We start from the raw sequence: 14,004 nt of genomic DNA on the forward strand, positions 1-14,004 counted from the left end.
TGAGGAAATGAAATTAAATCCTATTGTAAAGGCCCCTGTTAATACTCTATAAATACTCATGCTTTTCTTAGCTTTAATTTTCACCTGGGAAGCGGATTATTTGATACTGTAGCAATGGGGGAGTGAGGGTCTAGTGTACCTATGTCCATCACCACTGACCTAACACTGTGCACCCTCCCATCCAGGCCCACAATGACACTCCAGCCAGCGACTGGATGACAAAGAACCCTCACCCTACTCTTCCCTCCTCCCTGTCCCTCCTGACAGGTGCAAACAGGGTAACTACCCACTGCATTTCCTTTATTAGTAGGTCAGAGGGCTTTGCCTGGTGCCCCAGGATCCAGTCCCCAACCCTCCAGGGTGCAACCAGGCCCTCCTTCCTGCTTGGGATGCTCCTTGGCATCTCTTTTGCAAAGAGGATGAACCCTCTGTGCTCTTCTTCCATGTGTTTTACCAGCAAACACTTAGCCACAAACTGCCTCCCTCCTCCAAAAACTCCACAGGTAGAGCCAGCACTTAACATGGGGTTGCTTTGGTCAGCCAGCTTTTTGTCCTGGGGCTCCTGCCTCCTCTGTGGGGCAGCATCCGTCACCCTAAAGTTCTCAGCCCACCTCTGGTCAGTGAGTTCAAAGATTAGAGACACTAGTTCCTGTCCCAGAATCCTCAGGGCCTGGGCTTCCTAACATCTCCCAGGGTCCCCGGTTCCTGGATCCACTGGCCCCTGCTGCTGCTGCTGCCGCTGCTGGTCCTGCTCTCGGCCCCCTTGTTCCCAGCTAGGCCCGTGAGGCCTTCGGAGCCCGCGGCCCCGCTGGTGGCCAGGTCTAGACTGAGGGTCCTCCCGCAGACAGAGAGCCGCCGCAGCACCTCGGAGGCGGCCTCCACCGGTACGGCGGGGCGCTGCTCCAGCAGCATCTCCAGCAGCGAGCTCATCTCCGACAGGAAGGTGCTGGCCAGCCGCGTGCCTGTCGGGCTCAGCTCGGGCGCCTTGCCGAACGTCTGGAAGGTCCTGGGCTCCTCCGAGGTCGCAGCGTCCGGGGAGAACACGTTGTCACGGTAGTTGGTGGAGAGGGGCAAAGAAAGTCTTGCCATCCAGGCCGGGTCGGGGACGCTCAGCCGGTCCAGGGCCAGGCCTGCAGGGGGCGAAGGGGACGCGGTGAGGGCGGAGCCCCGGGCAGGCGGGCGGGGCGCCAGACAAAGGAGGGAAGGGAAATGGGGGCGCGGACAGATGGGGCGGCCGGAGAGGGGCGGGAAGGAAGAGGCCCTGACGAGGAAGCGCGCCGGGCAGGAAGGCAGCGACTGAGGTTCGCTCGTGAGCTGGAGTCGGGACGCGGCCGCGGGAGGAGGAAGGCCTAGAATTAGAAATTGGCCTCTTTCTAAAGCATCTCCCAGTCCCCGGGGGTGTTTCGGGTTTAGGTGGCCTCCATCCATCCCTCTACAGCCAGGATTTTCACTCCCTCAGGACAGACACCACTAGTTGAGGATGGGGCCGCTGGAGGGATTCCCCTTTTTAGCCAATGCTGTAGTTCCTGGCTTGCTGCTGCCTTCCTTTCCAATTCATAATATTAATAATAGTGACCGCTTATTAAGTATTTCTGTGCCAAGCAATTTACATAATTATCTCATTTAACCTCCACACACACCTTTGAAGTCAAGAGTATTTTATGGATGAGGAAACGAGTTCCGGGAAGTTCCGTCATTCATCTACTAGGCACCCAAGCCCAGATTTGATCCCCGGGTCTGATGATTGGAAGCCCCCTGTGATTGTACCGCTGAGACCCACTGTCTGGAGAACTTGCCCTTCCTCTCTCCCTGGATGCTAGGTGCTCACCTGTGGTTCTGGCTTCCCTGGCCCGCTAAGGGCTGTACTGTCACCTGCTCTCAATACCGCACGCTCTCCACACCGCTACCTTTGCCTCTCAAGCTGCGGGAAACGCTGTGAAGGGGCTGGCTGCCTAAGAGCTGTCCCAGGAAAGGGACGGGGCAGTGACAAAGTGTCCCCCTGACCCCGAATCCCACCATCACACTTCTCCTTTTAGCATCTCTTCAACAGAAAATCCTGTCTTAGGAAACCAGTCCCAGGCCCAGTGACAGAGGCCAGGGCTGAGGAGACAAAGCATAGGCCTTGTGGTTAAGAATCTGTATCTTTAAAGAAAAAAAAAAAAGCACAACATCTACTTTAACATGTATTTAATACTTGCTTAAGGTGAGCGGGTTTAAAATCTGTGCATAGAGTGAAAGACTGGAAAGGGATAAGTCAAAGTGTTTGCTGAAATTGCCCTGGGCAGAAATGATTTATTCCCTTTTTGTTTATCTACATTTGTCTCTATTAACCAAATATTACTTTTGTGATTTTGAAAAGTTATTCCAAAATACAGCTAAATGCTGTTTCTATTGATAAATGAGTCTTGGTCTTGCCTTGTCAGTGTGGGGCTATGCAGGCTGTGAGGCAGGGTCAGCCCCTTTCCGACTAGTCCAGGCCACGCCCAGGGCTCAGTGAACGTTTATTGAATGATTGAATGAACATAAATATTAACCCTGGACATTTGGGAAATGTAAACCTTAGTTCCCTGAGACTCTGGGGTAATAAGGTTGGAACTCTTTTGGTGTTACAGAATCAGGCTTTTCCTTGTACAAGGGTCAGAGGGCTTCAGAAGGAATGAAGCTTGCAATGAGAAAATCAGTGGAGTGTAGGAGAATGGCTGAAACATGATGGTGAATTCACTCCGAGGCAGGTGGGCACTGGGCAGACCGGGGTTTGGTTTCCTAGCTTTGCATCTTATGAGCAGTGTCAACTTGGAAAACTTGCTTAATCTCTCTGAGGCTCTTTTTTTCTCTTATAAAGTGGTGAGATAGTAGCACTTATCTTGTAGGTGGCTATGAGGATGCAATGAGCTCATGCAGCCAGTAAAATATGATCATCATCACATCCTCTGGTGGGGCTTTTACCTGATGCAACTGAGACCCCAGTGTCAGGCCCATTCACCAGTAGCCCCATCACGGTCCAGCCCTATGGGCAGTGCAGGTTCTGCTACCATTGCTGTGCTATTCGTTCTCCAACTTGTTACCATCCTGCTGTGTTCCTTGCCCTCTGTGCTATGAGGAATCAGGACCACATGGGAACTAAGCCCACAGGTTCCAGCACAAAGCTGGAACATAGAGATATAACACCAGCACTGAGGTCATCTGAAATTTTCTAATAGCCAGATTTAAAAAGTAAAAAGAAAAGGTGAGATTAATTTATGTAAGTTTTTTATATTTAATATCATTTTATCATGTAATCAATATTTTTAAAATTATTAATATGTTTTACATTCTTTTTTCATACTAAGTCTTCAGACTCTGGAGTGTGTTTTATACTTCTATCACATCTCAGCTGGTCCAGCCATTTTCACACATGGCTATTGGTTATTGGAATGGACCTCATAGCTCTACATTCTAGACAATGCAGTCCTATAAAGTTCTCTGTATTTGTGCTGTCCAAAGCAATATTCATTAGCCACATGTAGCACTGGAAACATGGCTGGTATGACTGAGGAACTGAATTTTTCATTTTACTTAATTTTAATTAGATTTCATTTTACTTAATTTTAATTTAGAGCCACACTGCCTGGGTTAATAACCATAGGCTACACAACCTTGGGAAAATTATTAAAACCCTGGTCCCTCAGTTTTTTTTTTTTTTTCTTTATGAAATGGGGATAATGAATAGTCCCAATCTCAGAAGATTTTCTCATGAGGCACTTAGAAGAGGGACTAGCACACAGAAAGCACTCAATAAATGTTAGCTATATTTTTTTAACCAAGCAAAGGGAAATCCCTGCCATGCTTTCAGCATACAGAATATGACCAGATGAGAAATAGATTATTAACTATGCAACAGAAAACCACAGCATAGGTCAGACTTAGTGTGTGTTACTTGAAAGAGGCTGACTGATGTGTGTTGGGGGGAGGTGGGGGGTGACCAGCAGATTCTTGAGTTCTCCTGGTAAAGGGGTCTTCAAACACAATAAGAAATGCAGATGAGTGGTTTAGGAGGTAAAGAGAGGTCCCCTAATGGTAGGTGGGCCCAGGTTGACTTCCCTTCCATCACTGATGAGCTAGGTGATTCTGGGAAGGCTGTGTTACCTTTCTGAGCCTCAGTTTGCTGATTTCTAAGTTAGAACTCCTAATGTCTACCTCAGAAGACTGTGTGGAAGCTTAACTTGAGATAATGCCTTCCAAGAGGCTTCCTTAGTACCTGGCACACACCAAGAGCTCAGTAATTGTTCACTATTCTTTGATGACTTTTTAAATGCATAATCAAAGACAAATCTGGTCTTTAAACAAATGAAGACCTGAAGCTCCAGGGGAAGTAATAAATGTTGCTGATAGTCTTCTCCAGAAATAGACTAGCTGTGTTTCCCTGCAGTGGATTGGAACAGCCCTCTGAAGCCTGGGCACAGGAAGGGACTGTAGGGGCAGAAGTGGGGTCAGGGTGACCCTGGGAAGTCCCTACCTGTGTGGGGGTCCAGGAGGTTCGACAGCTCTTCTTCTAGCAGCTGCTTCACAGAGAGGTCCTCTTCAGGGTCCAGGGGTCCTTCCTCCTGGTCTGGTTCTGCCTGGCCACCAGCCCTGGCTCCTGGGCCATCTGTGTCTGGGATTGTACTCCTGCAGAGGAAGCCAACCCATTCCACCAGTGAGGAAATTCACACACAGATTCATTCATTCCTGCTTATGAATATTCTGCTATTCATGCCAGCATTCATTCATCTGCAAAGTGAACTAGGTTCCCAGCCCAGGCTTCAGAGTCAGACCAACCTGGGTTTCTTGATCCCAGCCCCCTTGCCTACTCTGAGTCTGTTTCTTCATCTGTAAAATGAAAGCAATAAATAACAACCACCTCACGGGGCATTGTGGGGGTAAAATGAGGTGTCACAGGTAAAGGCCTTAGCACAGTGTTCTAAGCACTCAGCAAACAAAAGTGAATGCACAGATATTATTCACCATTGTCCCTCCATTCCTTCTCGTTACCTGGTACAGAGTAGAAGTTCAGTAAACCTTGGTTGATCCAGTGCAGTCACCCTTCCATCTCTCCATCCCTCCAGCCAAGTATGAGTTCCAGTGGTGGCAGGGTTTTTTTCTTAGTATTTATTTTTATTATTTGGCTATTCCAGGTCTTAATTGCAGCATGTGGCATCTAGTTTCCTGACTAGGGATCTAACCTGAGACCCCTGCATTGGAAATATGGAGTCTGAGCCACTGGACCATCAGGGAGGTCTCCAAGGGCAAGGATTTTTGTCTGTGTCATTCCCTGCTCTCTCACCAGTGCTCTGAACAGAGGTTGGCACATAGTAGGTGCTTAATAAATACCTGGTGGACTGAATGACTGAATGTTCCCTCCTCCTTGTTTGAGGCTAAGTCCCAGACCAGAAGAGCAGGTCAATAGAGGATGCAGCTGAGGTAAGGCATCCCAAAACTACTAAGAGTCTACTATGGAGTCTCTTGCTGTCTCCCTGGCCTCTCCCTCTCATGGCCCCTCTCTATCACTGAGGAGGCCAGTTCCTGGGACTACCTCAGCACAGTGGGTAGGCCTGGCTTCTCATCCCAGCATCTGGGAAGGCTCCCCAACAGCCTTTAAGGCCTGGGGTCCTTGCTGCTTTTTCTCTATGGCCATTTCAGCAGGAAGGTGGCAAGTTTGCAAGTAATGACAACAACTAATGTTTATTGAGTAATTACTCTGAGTCAGATATATGCTTTGCAAGGTATATTCCCCTTCTCATCAAACCTTTCACTTCTGTAAGGGCTTCTCTTGTTATCATCCTCATTTTACAAATGAGAAAACTAAGACTTGTAAAGATTATGCATCTTGCCCAAGGTTCCCACAGGTTAAGTGATGAAGTCAGATTTCAAAGGCAGGCTGAGGTGACTCTGGAGTATATGTGCTCACCCCCACTGTACAGTGTTTCTAGCTATCTTCGCCAAAAGCCAACCAAACAAAATGACTGTAAGTTGTCACAGCAAGAGCACTGAACTGGAAGTCAGTGTCCTGAGAGCGAGTCCCAGCTTTGCCACTCACTGGTTATTTGACAAAGTCACTTTAAGGGGAAAGGACTTAGCATTGTTTGTATACCTCCTTTGTTCCAGGCACTGGGCCACAGGCTTAGAACACTTGTGGTCACTAAATTCTTACCCCATCACTACAAGGAAGTGGCGACCTCCATCTCACAGATGAGAAACTGCAGGCCTGAGGCTTGATCTGACTTACTCAAGTTTACGTAGCTGGGTAGGATCAAACTACTTAGAGCCTCAGTTTCTCCATCTGTAACAAGAGGGAGTTAAATTAGTTGTCCTCTTGAGGTCTCTTTAATTCTAGGACAGCCCAAAGAAACACACCCACATACCCATATCCTTAGCCAGGAACCTTCATATTATATTTAAGTGTCAAGAGCACGAAGGCTGAACGTTACAGATTTAAAGTCCATAGTCTAGTCCCTCTGAAGTCAGAGGACAGATAGAGCCTCAGGGATGAAGTCATTTCCTTATTGACCCTGGGTCCTGTAAATACTATTAATACAGTAGTAGCTCCAGGACCAAGCTGTCTGGGTGGGGGGATGGATGCTGGTCACTGCAGTCTCCCAGGGGAGCAGCATCTGGAATGTGCTCACCCTTCCTTGCAGCACAGAGGCTGCAAGGGTGAGGGCAAGCTGGTGGGGAGGGGGCTTGAGAAACCAGAGTTGGGGCTACGTGCTGCTTACCTGCTGCTGCCGGGCTTGGCCAAGTACTTATTTCCCCGGTGGTTTGGTTTGGGCTGGAATTGGCCCTGATGCAGCAGGGACAGCAGCTGGGAGATTTGCTACAAGACAGGAAAAATCTGTTGACTCCACACAATTCCGACCCAGCACACTTCCTTACCGGATGTTTCCCTCAATGCCGGCGCTTTCTTTTTATAGTCTTTCCTCCAGCCTCAGATGTTTGTGGATCGGATGGGGGATGGTGAAGATGGTGACGGAGGCAGGGACGTGTGCAAGCAGGTTCCCTGCTTGGCTTTGTGTCAACTACAGATTCCCGGGACCTGGGTGTCTGAGAGAAAGAATAATGGCCCTCTGGGGGCCCCCATGAGACCTCCTCCCGGTGGACACTGTGAGATGGGGGTGGAAAAGGCATTTCCGGACTATAAATGTATTATTACTTCAATAAGGATCATCTTAAAGTGTTATATCTCCCTCTTCAGCAGTATTCAAACACTCAGCCAGTGTTGGTGGGTCAGATGTAACTATGTTATAAGAAGACAGAGGGTGTTCTGAATCATTTATTCATCTTTTCATTCACTCGACAAGTATTTAATGAGGGCCTGCTTGTGCCAGGGCCTGTGCTTGCTATGGGAGTAAGAATGAGATCACGGCCCAGTCGCTGCCCTCAGGGAACTCTCAGTCTGCCTGGGAGGACAGTCAGGGGAGACAGGGCATGTGGGCTACTATGGGGGGTTACATCGGAGTTGGGAAAGGATAGAGGTCAAGTGGAGCAGATGAAAGCCCCTCACCCAACTTAGAGCAAGGAAAGAGTTGTGTGTGTGTGGGGTGTGGCTACAGGGAAGTCATTCACTTATTTCAACAAATGTTTTCTGAGTTCATACTGCATCACAGGCCCCTCTACTGAGACCTGGAGTTTCCACAGAGGGTTAGCAAGTGGAGAGAGGGTGAGAGTCTGGGTGAGGGGTGAAAGGAGTTTCAGTCAGAAGGTACTCAAGCTGAAAGGCCAGAGGAGACAGTGGAGTTTCAGAAAGGCTGGTGAATGGGACGGGGGTGGGTGAGATGTTCAGGGCTAGAGTCCCACAGGCTCTTATGAGGGAGGCAACAGGCCAAGTCAAAGTCATTTCTAGTTTGTTGTGTGATGACAGGCAGGTTTTTAGATGTACTCAGATCTCAGTTTCCTCATCTCTAAGGTGAATCTAAAAATACTACCCAGCCTTCTTCTCAGGCTTGTCAGGATTAATTAGGTGGTTTTAAAGTTTAAAATGCTCCGCAGAGTCGAGGGGTTTGGGCTGTTACTCCTAGAAATGTTGTGTCTGCCTCCGGGGCCCAGCTCACCTCCCCTCCGAGGAGATCCCTCTGCCCTTTGGACAGCTGTGACAGAAAGGGCCGACCTCAGAGGAGGTCTGGAAGGGGAGGTGGCTGGGACTGGGGTTTCACTGTGACTTGGGAGTGTCAGGGCCCCACTGCCCGCCTTGGGGCCGTTCCCACCTCCTGGCCCAGGCCCAGAAGCCCTCCTAAGGCACCTGCCACCCTTTTCTCGAGTGACAGCCGATACTTCAGGGACACTCCCTGAGTGCCAGTTCCTAGGTGATGTGCCGTCATTCAGGGTCATTTCACAGCTAGAGTCAGACTCGAGTCAGACTCAGGTTCAAATCCTAAATCTTCCCCTGCTCCATCTCCCATCTGTGTGACCTTAAGGAATCCTGAGGCTCAGTTTCCTCAGCAGTAAAACAGGGGATGATAACAAGACCCAGGTCATGTGTTGGTTGTGGATATGAGGATTAAATGCGTGAAAGTCTATAAATCACTTAGTAATAGATCTCAGGATAACCACTTACTAACTGTCCAGTGGTATCTAATCTTATGTCATTCTTCAGTAACCCAAGGAAAAGGATGCTATTATACCCATTTTGCAGATGTGGCACCTGAGGCACACAGGGGCTACCTAGCAATTAGAGGCAGGGCCGGATGGAATTTGAACCCAGATCTGACTCCACAGCAGCTCTATGCTACTGGAAAGACACCAAGTATTAGGCAAGCTGCCTCTTACCTTTAAGTCGAACTCACCTGGGTGCCCTTCTCTCTTTCAATAGGGTCACCCGCAGGGCCTGCTCTCTGCTGTCTCTGGCAACCACCAGCACCATATTTGACACAAAGAGCTTATTCAATAAACATTTGATGAATGAATGGGTGAATGAATGAATGGCTCTGGACAACGCTTCTGGGGCTGCACAGAGCCAGGGCAGGACTCCTGAAAGAGCAGCTGGGCCGCCTCCAGGTGGCTTCCTGGGGAAGAGGTGGGGGAAGGAAGCCGTGTCCTTGCTCTGCAGGAAACATGAGCTGATGGCCTGGCTCACGACAGAAGTGTGCCTTGGGCACAGGGAAATGATCTGGGGTTCAGAGGAGTCGATATGGATGTGAGATCAGGCCCCATCCCAGAAAAAGCTTTCCCATTTGTGTCCAGTAAACCCTAGGTCACTGGACACAGCCATTCATCATCCCATTTAATCTTCAACCCCCTGGGAGGTAGACACAGGTAAGTCTGGTATCACAACTCCCATCTTATAGATGAAGAAAATAAGATAATGTTGCCCAGCTCCTAAAGTGACTGTGCCAAAATTGGAACCTAGATCTGCCTAACTCCCAAGTCCCAAGGTTGTTTCCACTGCCCTACCCAGCAGGCCTAGCCGGCAAGCTCTGGGGTCTCAGGCAGCCCCTGAGACCCGGGGGCAGTAATGCCCATGCCAGCTTGCTTCACAGGGAAAATTGCCCAAATGAGATGAAGGCAGGTACTGTTGCTCACTGCCTTTGCTGTGTGTCTGCTTGTGCCAGGTGCTCTGAGTAAGTGCTCAATAGGAATTAAGTGACAATTCTGTGAGGCAGATGCTCTTATTGCCATCCCTGCTTTATAGGTAAGGAAACTAAAGCTCAGAGACAGCAAGTCATTTGTCCAGGACCACACAGCTAAATTCTTCTGACTCCAGAGCTGAACCACTGCACCCAATGCATCCTAAGGTGCTTGGTGAGCCTAAGGAATGAATGTGAGGGTAATGGGGTCTGATGCTGTTCATGGTGATCCAGGGGTGACCAGAGAGAGAGGTACCTGAACAGGAGGCGAATCCACGGTGAGCTCCTCTACAGGGTTCCGCTCCGCAAAGGCGGCCACAGACAGCCGGACCAGGCTCCGCAGGATCTGACGGGGGCCTGACTCTTTCTCAGGGGCTACTTTACCATTGAGATTCCGCTGCCGCCTCAGGGTTGCAGAGGAGGCTGGCGGGCTCTGCGGGGCCTCCTCGCTGCCCTGGTCTCCAGGCACTCTTCCTGTGGGGCTGCCCGCAGCCTTCAGGAGCCTTGAGCGGGGCTGGCCTACAGCAGGCTGGGGCTCGGCAAGGTGCAGGTTCTCTCGGGAGGCGTTCCTCTGCCTGGGATGGTTGAAAAGGAGGTTGACAGTGTCCTGAAGCACCTCTCGGCTCTCGGCCAGCGTTCCCTGGTTGCCTTGGTTACGCAGAGTCCTGTACAGAGTCGGTGTGAGATGAAAGGGGGCCTGCAGGCAGGAGTCCCAACCTGCTTCCATCATTGCTTCCTCGCCCACATGCTTGGGGGGCTGCCCGACTTCACCAGGCTCATCCACCTGGCCCCTGAGCATAGGCACAAGTTGGATGTCTGCCTTCTGAATCTGTTTCTGGGGCCTCTTGGGCTGGTGACGGTAGGTGGACTCAGCCTCCCGACAATTGTAGGCCCTGTTGTCCTTTTTCTCCGTCCGGCAGATAGACGTGATCAGAGCCAAGATCGACCCAAAGACAGCAAGCAGTACGACCAGGCAAATCACCGTGAGTACTGATGTGCTCAGGGCCCCTGGCTCACGGGCTGAATCCCTCAAGTGGTCCACACTGGTGACAAACAAGACTTGCAGCAGGGCTCGGGTCTGCAAGGAGGGGCTGCCTCGGTCTTCCACCACAATCTCCAACTCCCACTCACTCCCAGTGAGGCTGCTGGTATTGGTGACGTTGATGAACAGCTGCCCCAGGTTGGGGCTTAGGACGAAGACACCGGCTTCATTCCCGCTCCGAATGGTGTAGAGAAGCTCTCCATTTGCCCCTGAGTCTGCATCTCTTGCTATGATAGTCACCAAAAGGAATGGCCGAGAGCTGGAGGTGGCCTGTAGTGGTATGTCAGTGCCTGCTGGGCCCAGGCCATTGGGATTCTCAATGGGCACTAGCAAATGACCTGTGGAGGCATTTACAAGCACTGAGAGGCTGGCTCTCCCATTGCTCAGTATGGGGTGAATCACCTCTGGGGCATTATCATTGGCATCTAGGAGGCTGACCCAAACAGAGACACTGGATGAGAGCTGGGGCTGCCCGCTGTCCTCTGCAATCACCAGGAACTCAAAGCTGGCCATCTGTTCATAGTCCAGTGACCTCTGAGCGGTGACCTCACCTGTGTCTGAGTCAATAGCTACCAAGTGAGCAACTGGGGAGTCCTGGATTCGGTATGAGATTTTCCCATTAACACCCAGGTCTGCATCATGGGCCTTGATGGTGATGAGGTGAAGAGAGGGTAGGTTGTTTTCCCGAGTGGAGACCTGGTACCTGCTTTTCTCAAACACAGGTGCATTGTCATTGGCATCACTTATCTGAATGCTGAGCTGTTTCTTGTCTGATAAGGGCTGGGGTCCTTGGTCTTGGGCCAACAGAGTGAGGGTATATTGGGGCCACTGCTCTCTGTCCAGTGTGGCGTTGGTTAGCAGCATGTATGTGTTACCATTGGTCCTTTTCAGCCTGAAGTGGCCCAGCTCTTGGCTCAGCCAACAGTGGACCAGACCATTGTTTCCTGAGTCCAGGTCGTTGGCCATGATGAGAGCAATGAAACTGTCTTTGGGAAGAGCTTCGGACACCAGCAATGGTTGGGAGGCCCATGTGATGTGGATGCTTGGGGCGTTGTCATTGACATCCAGAACCTTGATGAGAATCTTGCAGTGGGCTGGGATGGGATTGGGACCCAGATCCCTTGCCTGAACATCCACTTCATAGGCCGGATTCTTCTCGTAGTCTAGGTGCTGGAGCAGAGTCACCTGGCCCGTCTTGGCATCAATACTGAAGGTGTTCAGCACCTCCAGAGGCACGTGCTTACTGAGAAAGTATTCCACCTCCCCATTGGGGCCTTGGTCAGGGTCTGTGGCAGTCAGGTTTATGAGGAGAGTACCAGGGGCAGCATCTTCTTGGATTTCTAGGGCCAGTGAGCTCTCAGCAAACACAGGGCTATTGTCATTGGAGTCCAGGACGCTGACCTTGACCAAGCTGGTGCCTGACTTAGGGGGATTCCCACTGTCATAGGCAGTTAACACCAGATCAAAATATGAGTGGATTTCCCTGTCCAGCTCCTTCACCACCACCAGTTCTGCGTGTTTTGTCTGATCGGGCCCCACAATGACATCCAGGGCGAAGTGCTCGCTGGGAGACAGAGTGTAGGAGTGCAGGGTGTTGGGGCCAGTGTCTGGATCCAGAGCTCTGTCCAGGGGGATCCGGGTGCGCAGAGAGGCGCTCTCGGAGATTTCCAGCTCCTGCTCACCTTTGGGAAACTGCGGCTGGTGGTCATTGATGTCCAGCACCTGGATCTCCACGTGAATGAGCGCCCGCTCCCCTGTGGCCAGCACGTCAAAGGACACCAGGCAGGGATCCTGCTGCCGGCAAAGCTGCTCCCGGTCCAACCGCCTCCCTGTGCTGAGCACGCCGTCCTCAGAGTCCACCTGGATGGGGAGTCCCTGGGGCAGCTGTAGGACCTGGAAGGCAGCCCCTGCTTGGCCAGGCTCCTCCTCCCGGCCCCGTTCCTGAGGCAGCTTCCCTATCACGGTGCCAGACGGTACCTCCTCTGCCACCTGATATCTCACAGTGAGAGTGGCCACCTCCTGACAATCCCCTGATAGGAACAAGTAGCCACCGGGCCCCAAAAGTCCCAGAAGTGATAGAAATCGCATCATGCTTACCGCCAGAGAGCGCTAGATCCAGAAACCGCTAGAGTTCTTCAGGGGCTGGGCGAGTCCTCCAGTGTTTCCTGAGGGACTTGATTAGCCCCGTTCTCCTGCCCCCAGACCTGTTGGCACAGCCTCGTCCCATCATTAGATAATGGAACTAACAGAAGGAAAGGCCATTTTCATCAGAAGAGATTTGAGAGGTGCAAGGACCGATGAGGTAAAATTGCCAGGGGAGCCCTGGTACAGGGGCACTGTGGGTCCCCGTGAGCCAGTGATGGACAAGAGTCGGTCCAAGAGGAACTTGACCCAGTGAAGCAGGATGTGGGGATCTGACTTCCAAACAGTTGCTGGGCCAGGGAAACAGAGAAGCAGCTTTTTCCTATGGAAACCCCACCTACAGGAAAAGGGAGGGCTGTGAGTTTCTATGCCAATTAGAGAAAGAGAGTTTCCGTGAAGCTGAGTGGACTGCCGCTGAGGAGGATGCGGCCGGGGACAGGCCGGATGGGAAGGTGCTGTCCATGTGGCAAGGCGGCCGCTGAGGGGAGGGGAGCCCCTGCTGTGGCCAAGTAAGCAGAGAGCCAGAGCCCCTGCTGGACGAGTCACGCCTCGGCCTCTCTTCCTTCCTTGTCTCTCCTTGTTTCCTTCGTCTCCCGTTATTCCTCTCCCATTCCTCTTTTCCCGCCCTTGTCTACCTCTCAGTCTTGACTCTGCCCCCATCACCCATTTTTGTCTCAAGGGAAGCAGAGCTGATTAAGAGAGTGGCCATCAGAGCTGAACTGCCTGGGTTCAAATTCTGACCCTGAAGGCTCCCAGCTGGGTCATGTGGGACAAGTCACTCAACCTCTCTGGGCCTCATCTTGAGAGTGCAGATGGGAATAAGAACAGTAGACCTCTCAGGCGGAAATCTTGGAGATGAAATGGAATGTGCGTGGAAAGCCTGGCCCAGAGTCATGAGCAATGACATTGTTATTGGAGGTGGGGGTTGTGATCTGCATGGTTTGGCCTGTCTTGGGACTGCCTCTGGCTCCTGCATTGGCCGTGGCAGTCTCTTGCCCACACAGACCAGACCGTAAAGGTGCCCATGGCCTTGGCTCCTGAAGCACAATGACCTCTCTGATCTGACGGTGCAGCCTCCCTCCCCCTTCCCTTGTGGCTCCCCAGCCTCCCGGCCCATTGTTCTCCACATCTGGTCCAGCTTGAGCGCCTATCCCGGGGAATCCCCCAGCCTCCCACTCCTTGGTCTTGGAGGTTTTTATACCTTTCCCTCTCCCACACTTTCCTCTCCCTTTCCCTCCCTTT

At 51.4% G+C, this 14,004-nt stretch overlaps 1 protein-coding gene across 2 annotated transcripts; it reads right to left on the minus strand.

Moving 5' to 3' along the window:
* Positions 1-279: 279 nt before the first annotated feature.
* On the minus strand, positions 280-13,165 carry PCDH12 (protocadherin 12). 2 transcript variants are annotated; one of them, XM_019965131.2, is made up of 4 exons: positions 9,835-13,143; positions 6,735-6,832; positions 4,496-4,647; positions 280-1,130 (listed from the first exon to the last, which is right to left on the minus strand). In XM_019965131.2, the coding sequence occupies exons 1-4, from the start codon at positions 12,709-12,711 to the stop codon at positions 664-666; spliced, it is 3,594 nt and encodes a 1,197-aa protein (XP_019820690.1). In that variant the 5' UTR covers positions 12,712-13,143; the 3' UTR covers positions 280-663. The 2 variants fall into 2 exon arrangements, with proteins under 2 accessions (XP_019820690.1, XP_070649834.1); XM_070793733.1 differs by lacking the exons at positions 280-1,130; positions 4,496-4,647 and adding an exon at positions 6,177-6,298 and having other exon boundaries at positions 9,835-13,165.
* Between the last annotated feature and the right edge of the window lie 839 nt (positions 13,166-14,004).

This window comes from Bos indicus, chromosome 7 (genome assembly GCF_029378745.1).
Source record: "Bos indicus isolate NIAB-ARS_2022 breed Sahiwal x Tharparkar chromosome 7, NIAB-ARS_B.indTharparkar_mat_pri_1.0, whole genome shotgun sequence".
In the NCBI taxonomy this organism is placed as follows: domain Eukaryota; kingdom Metazoa; phylum Chordata; class Mammalia; order Artiodactyla; family Bovidae; genus Bos; species Bos indicus.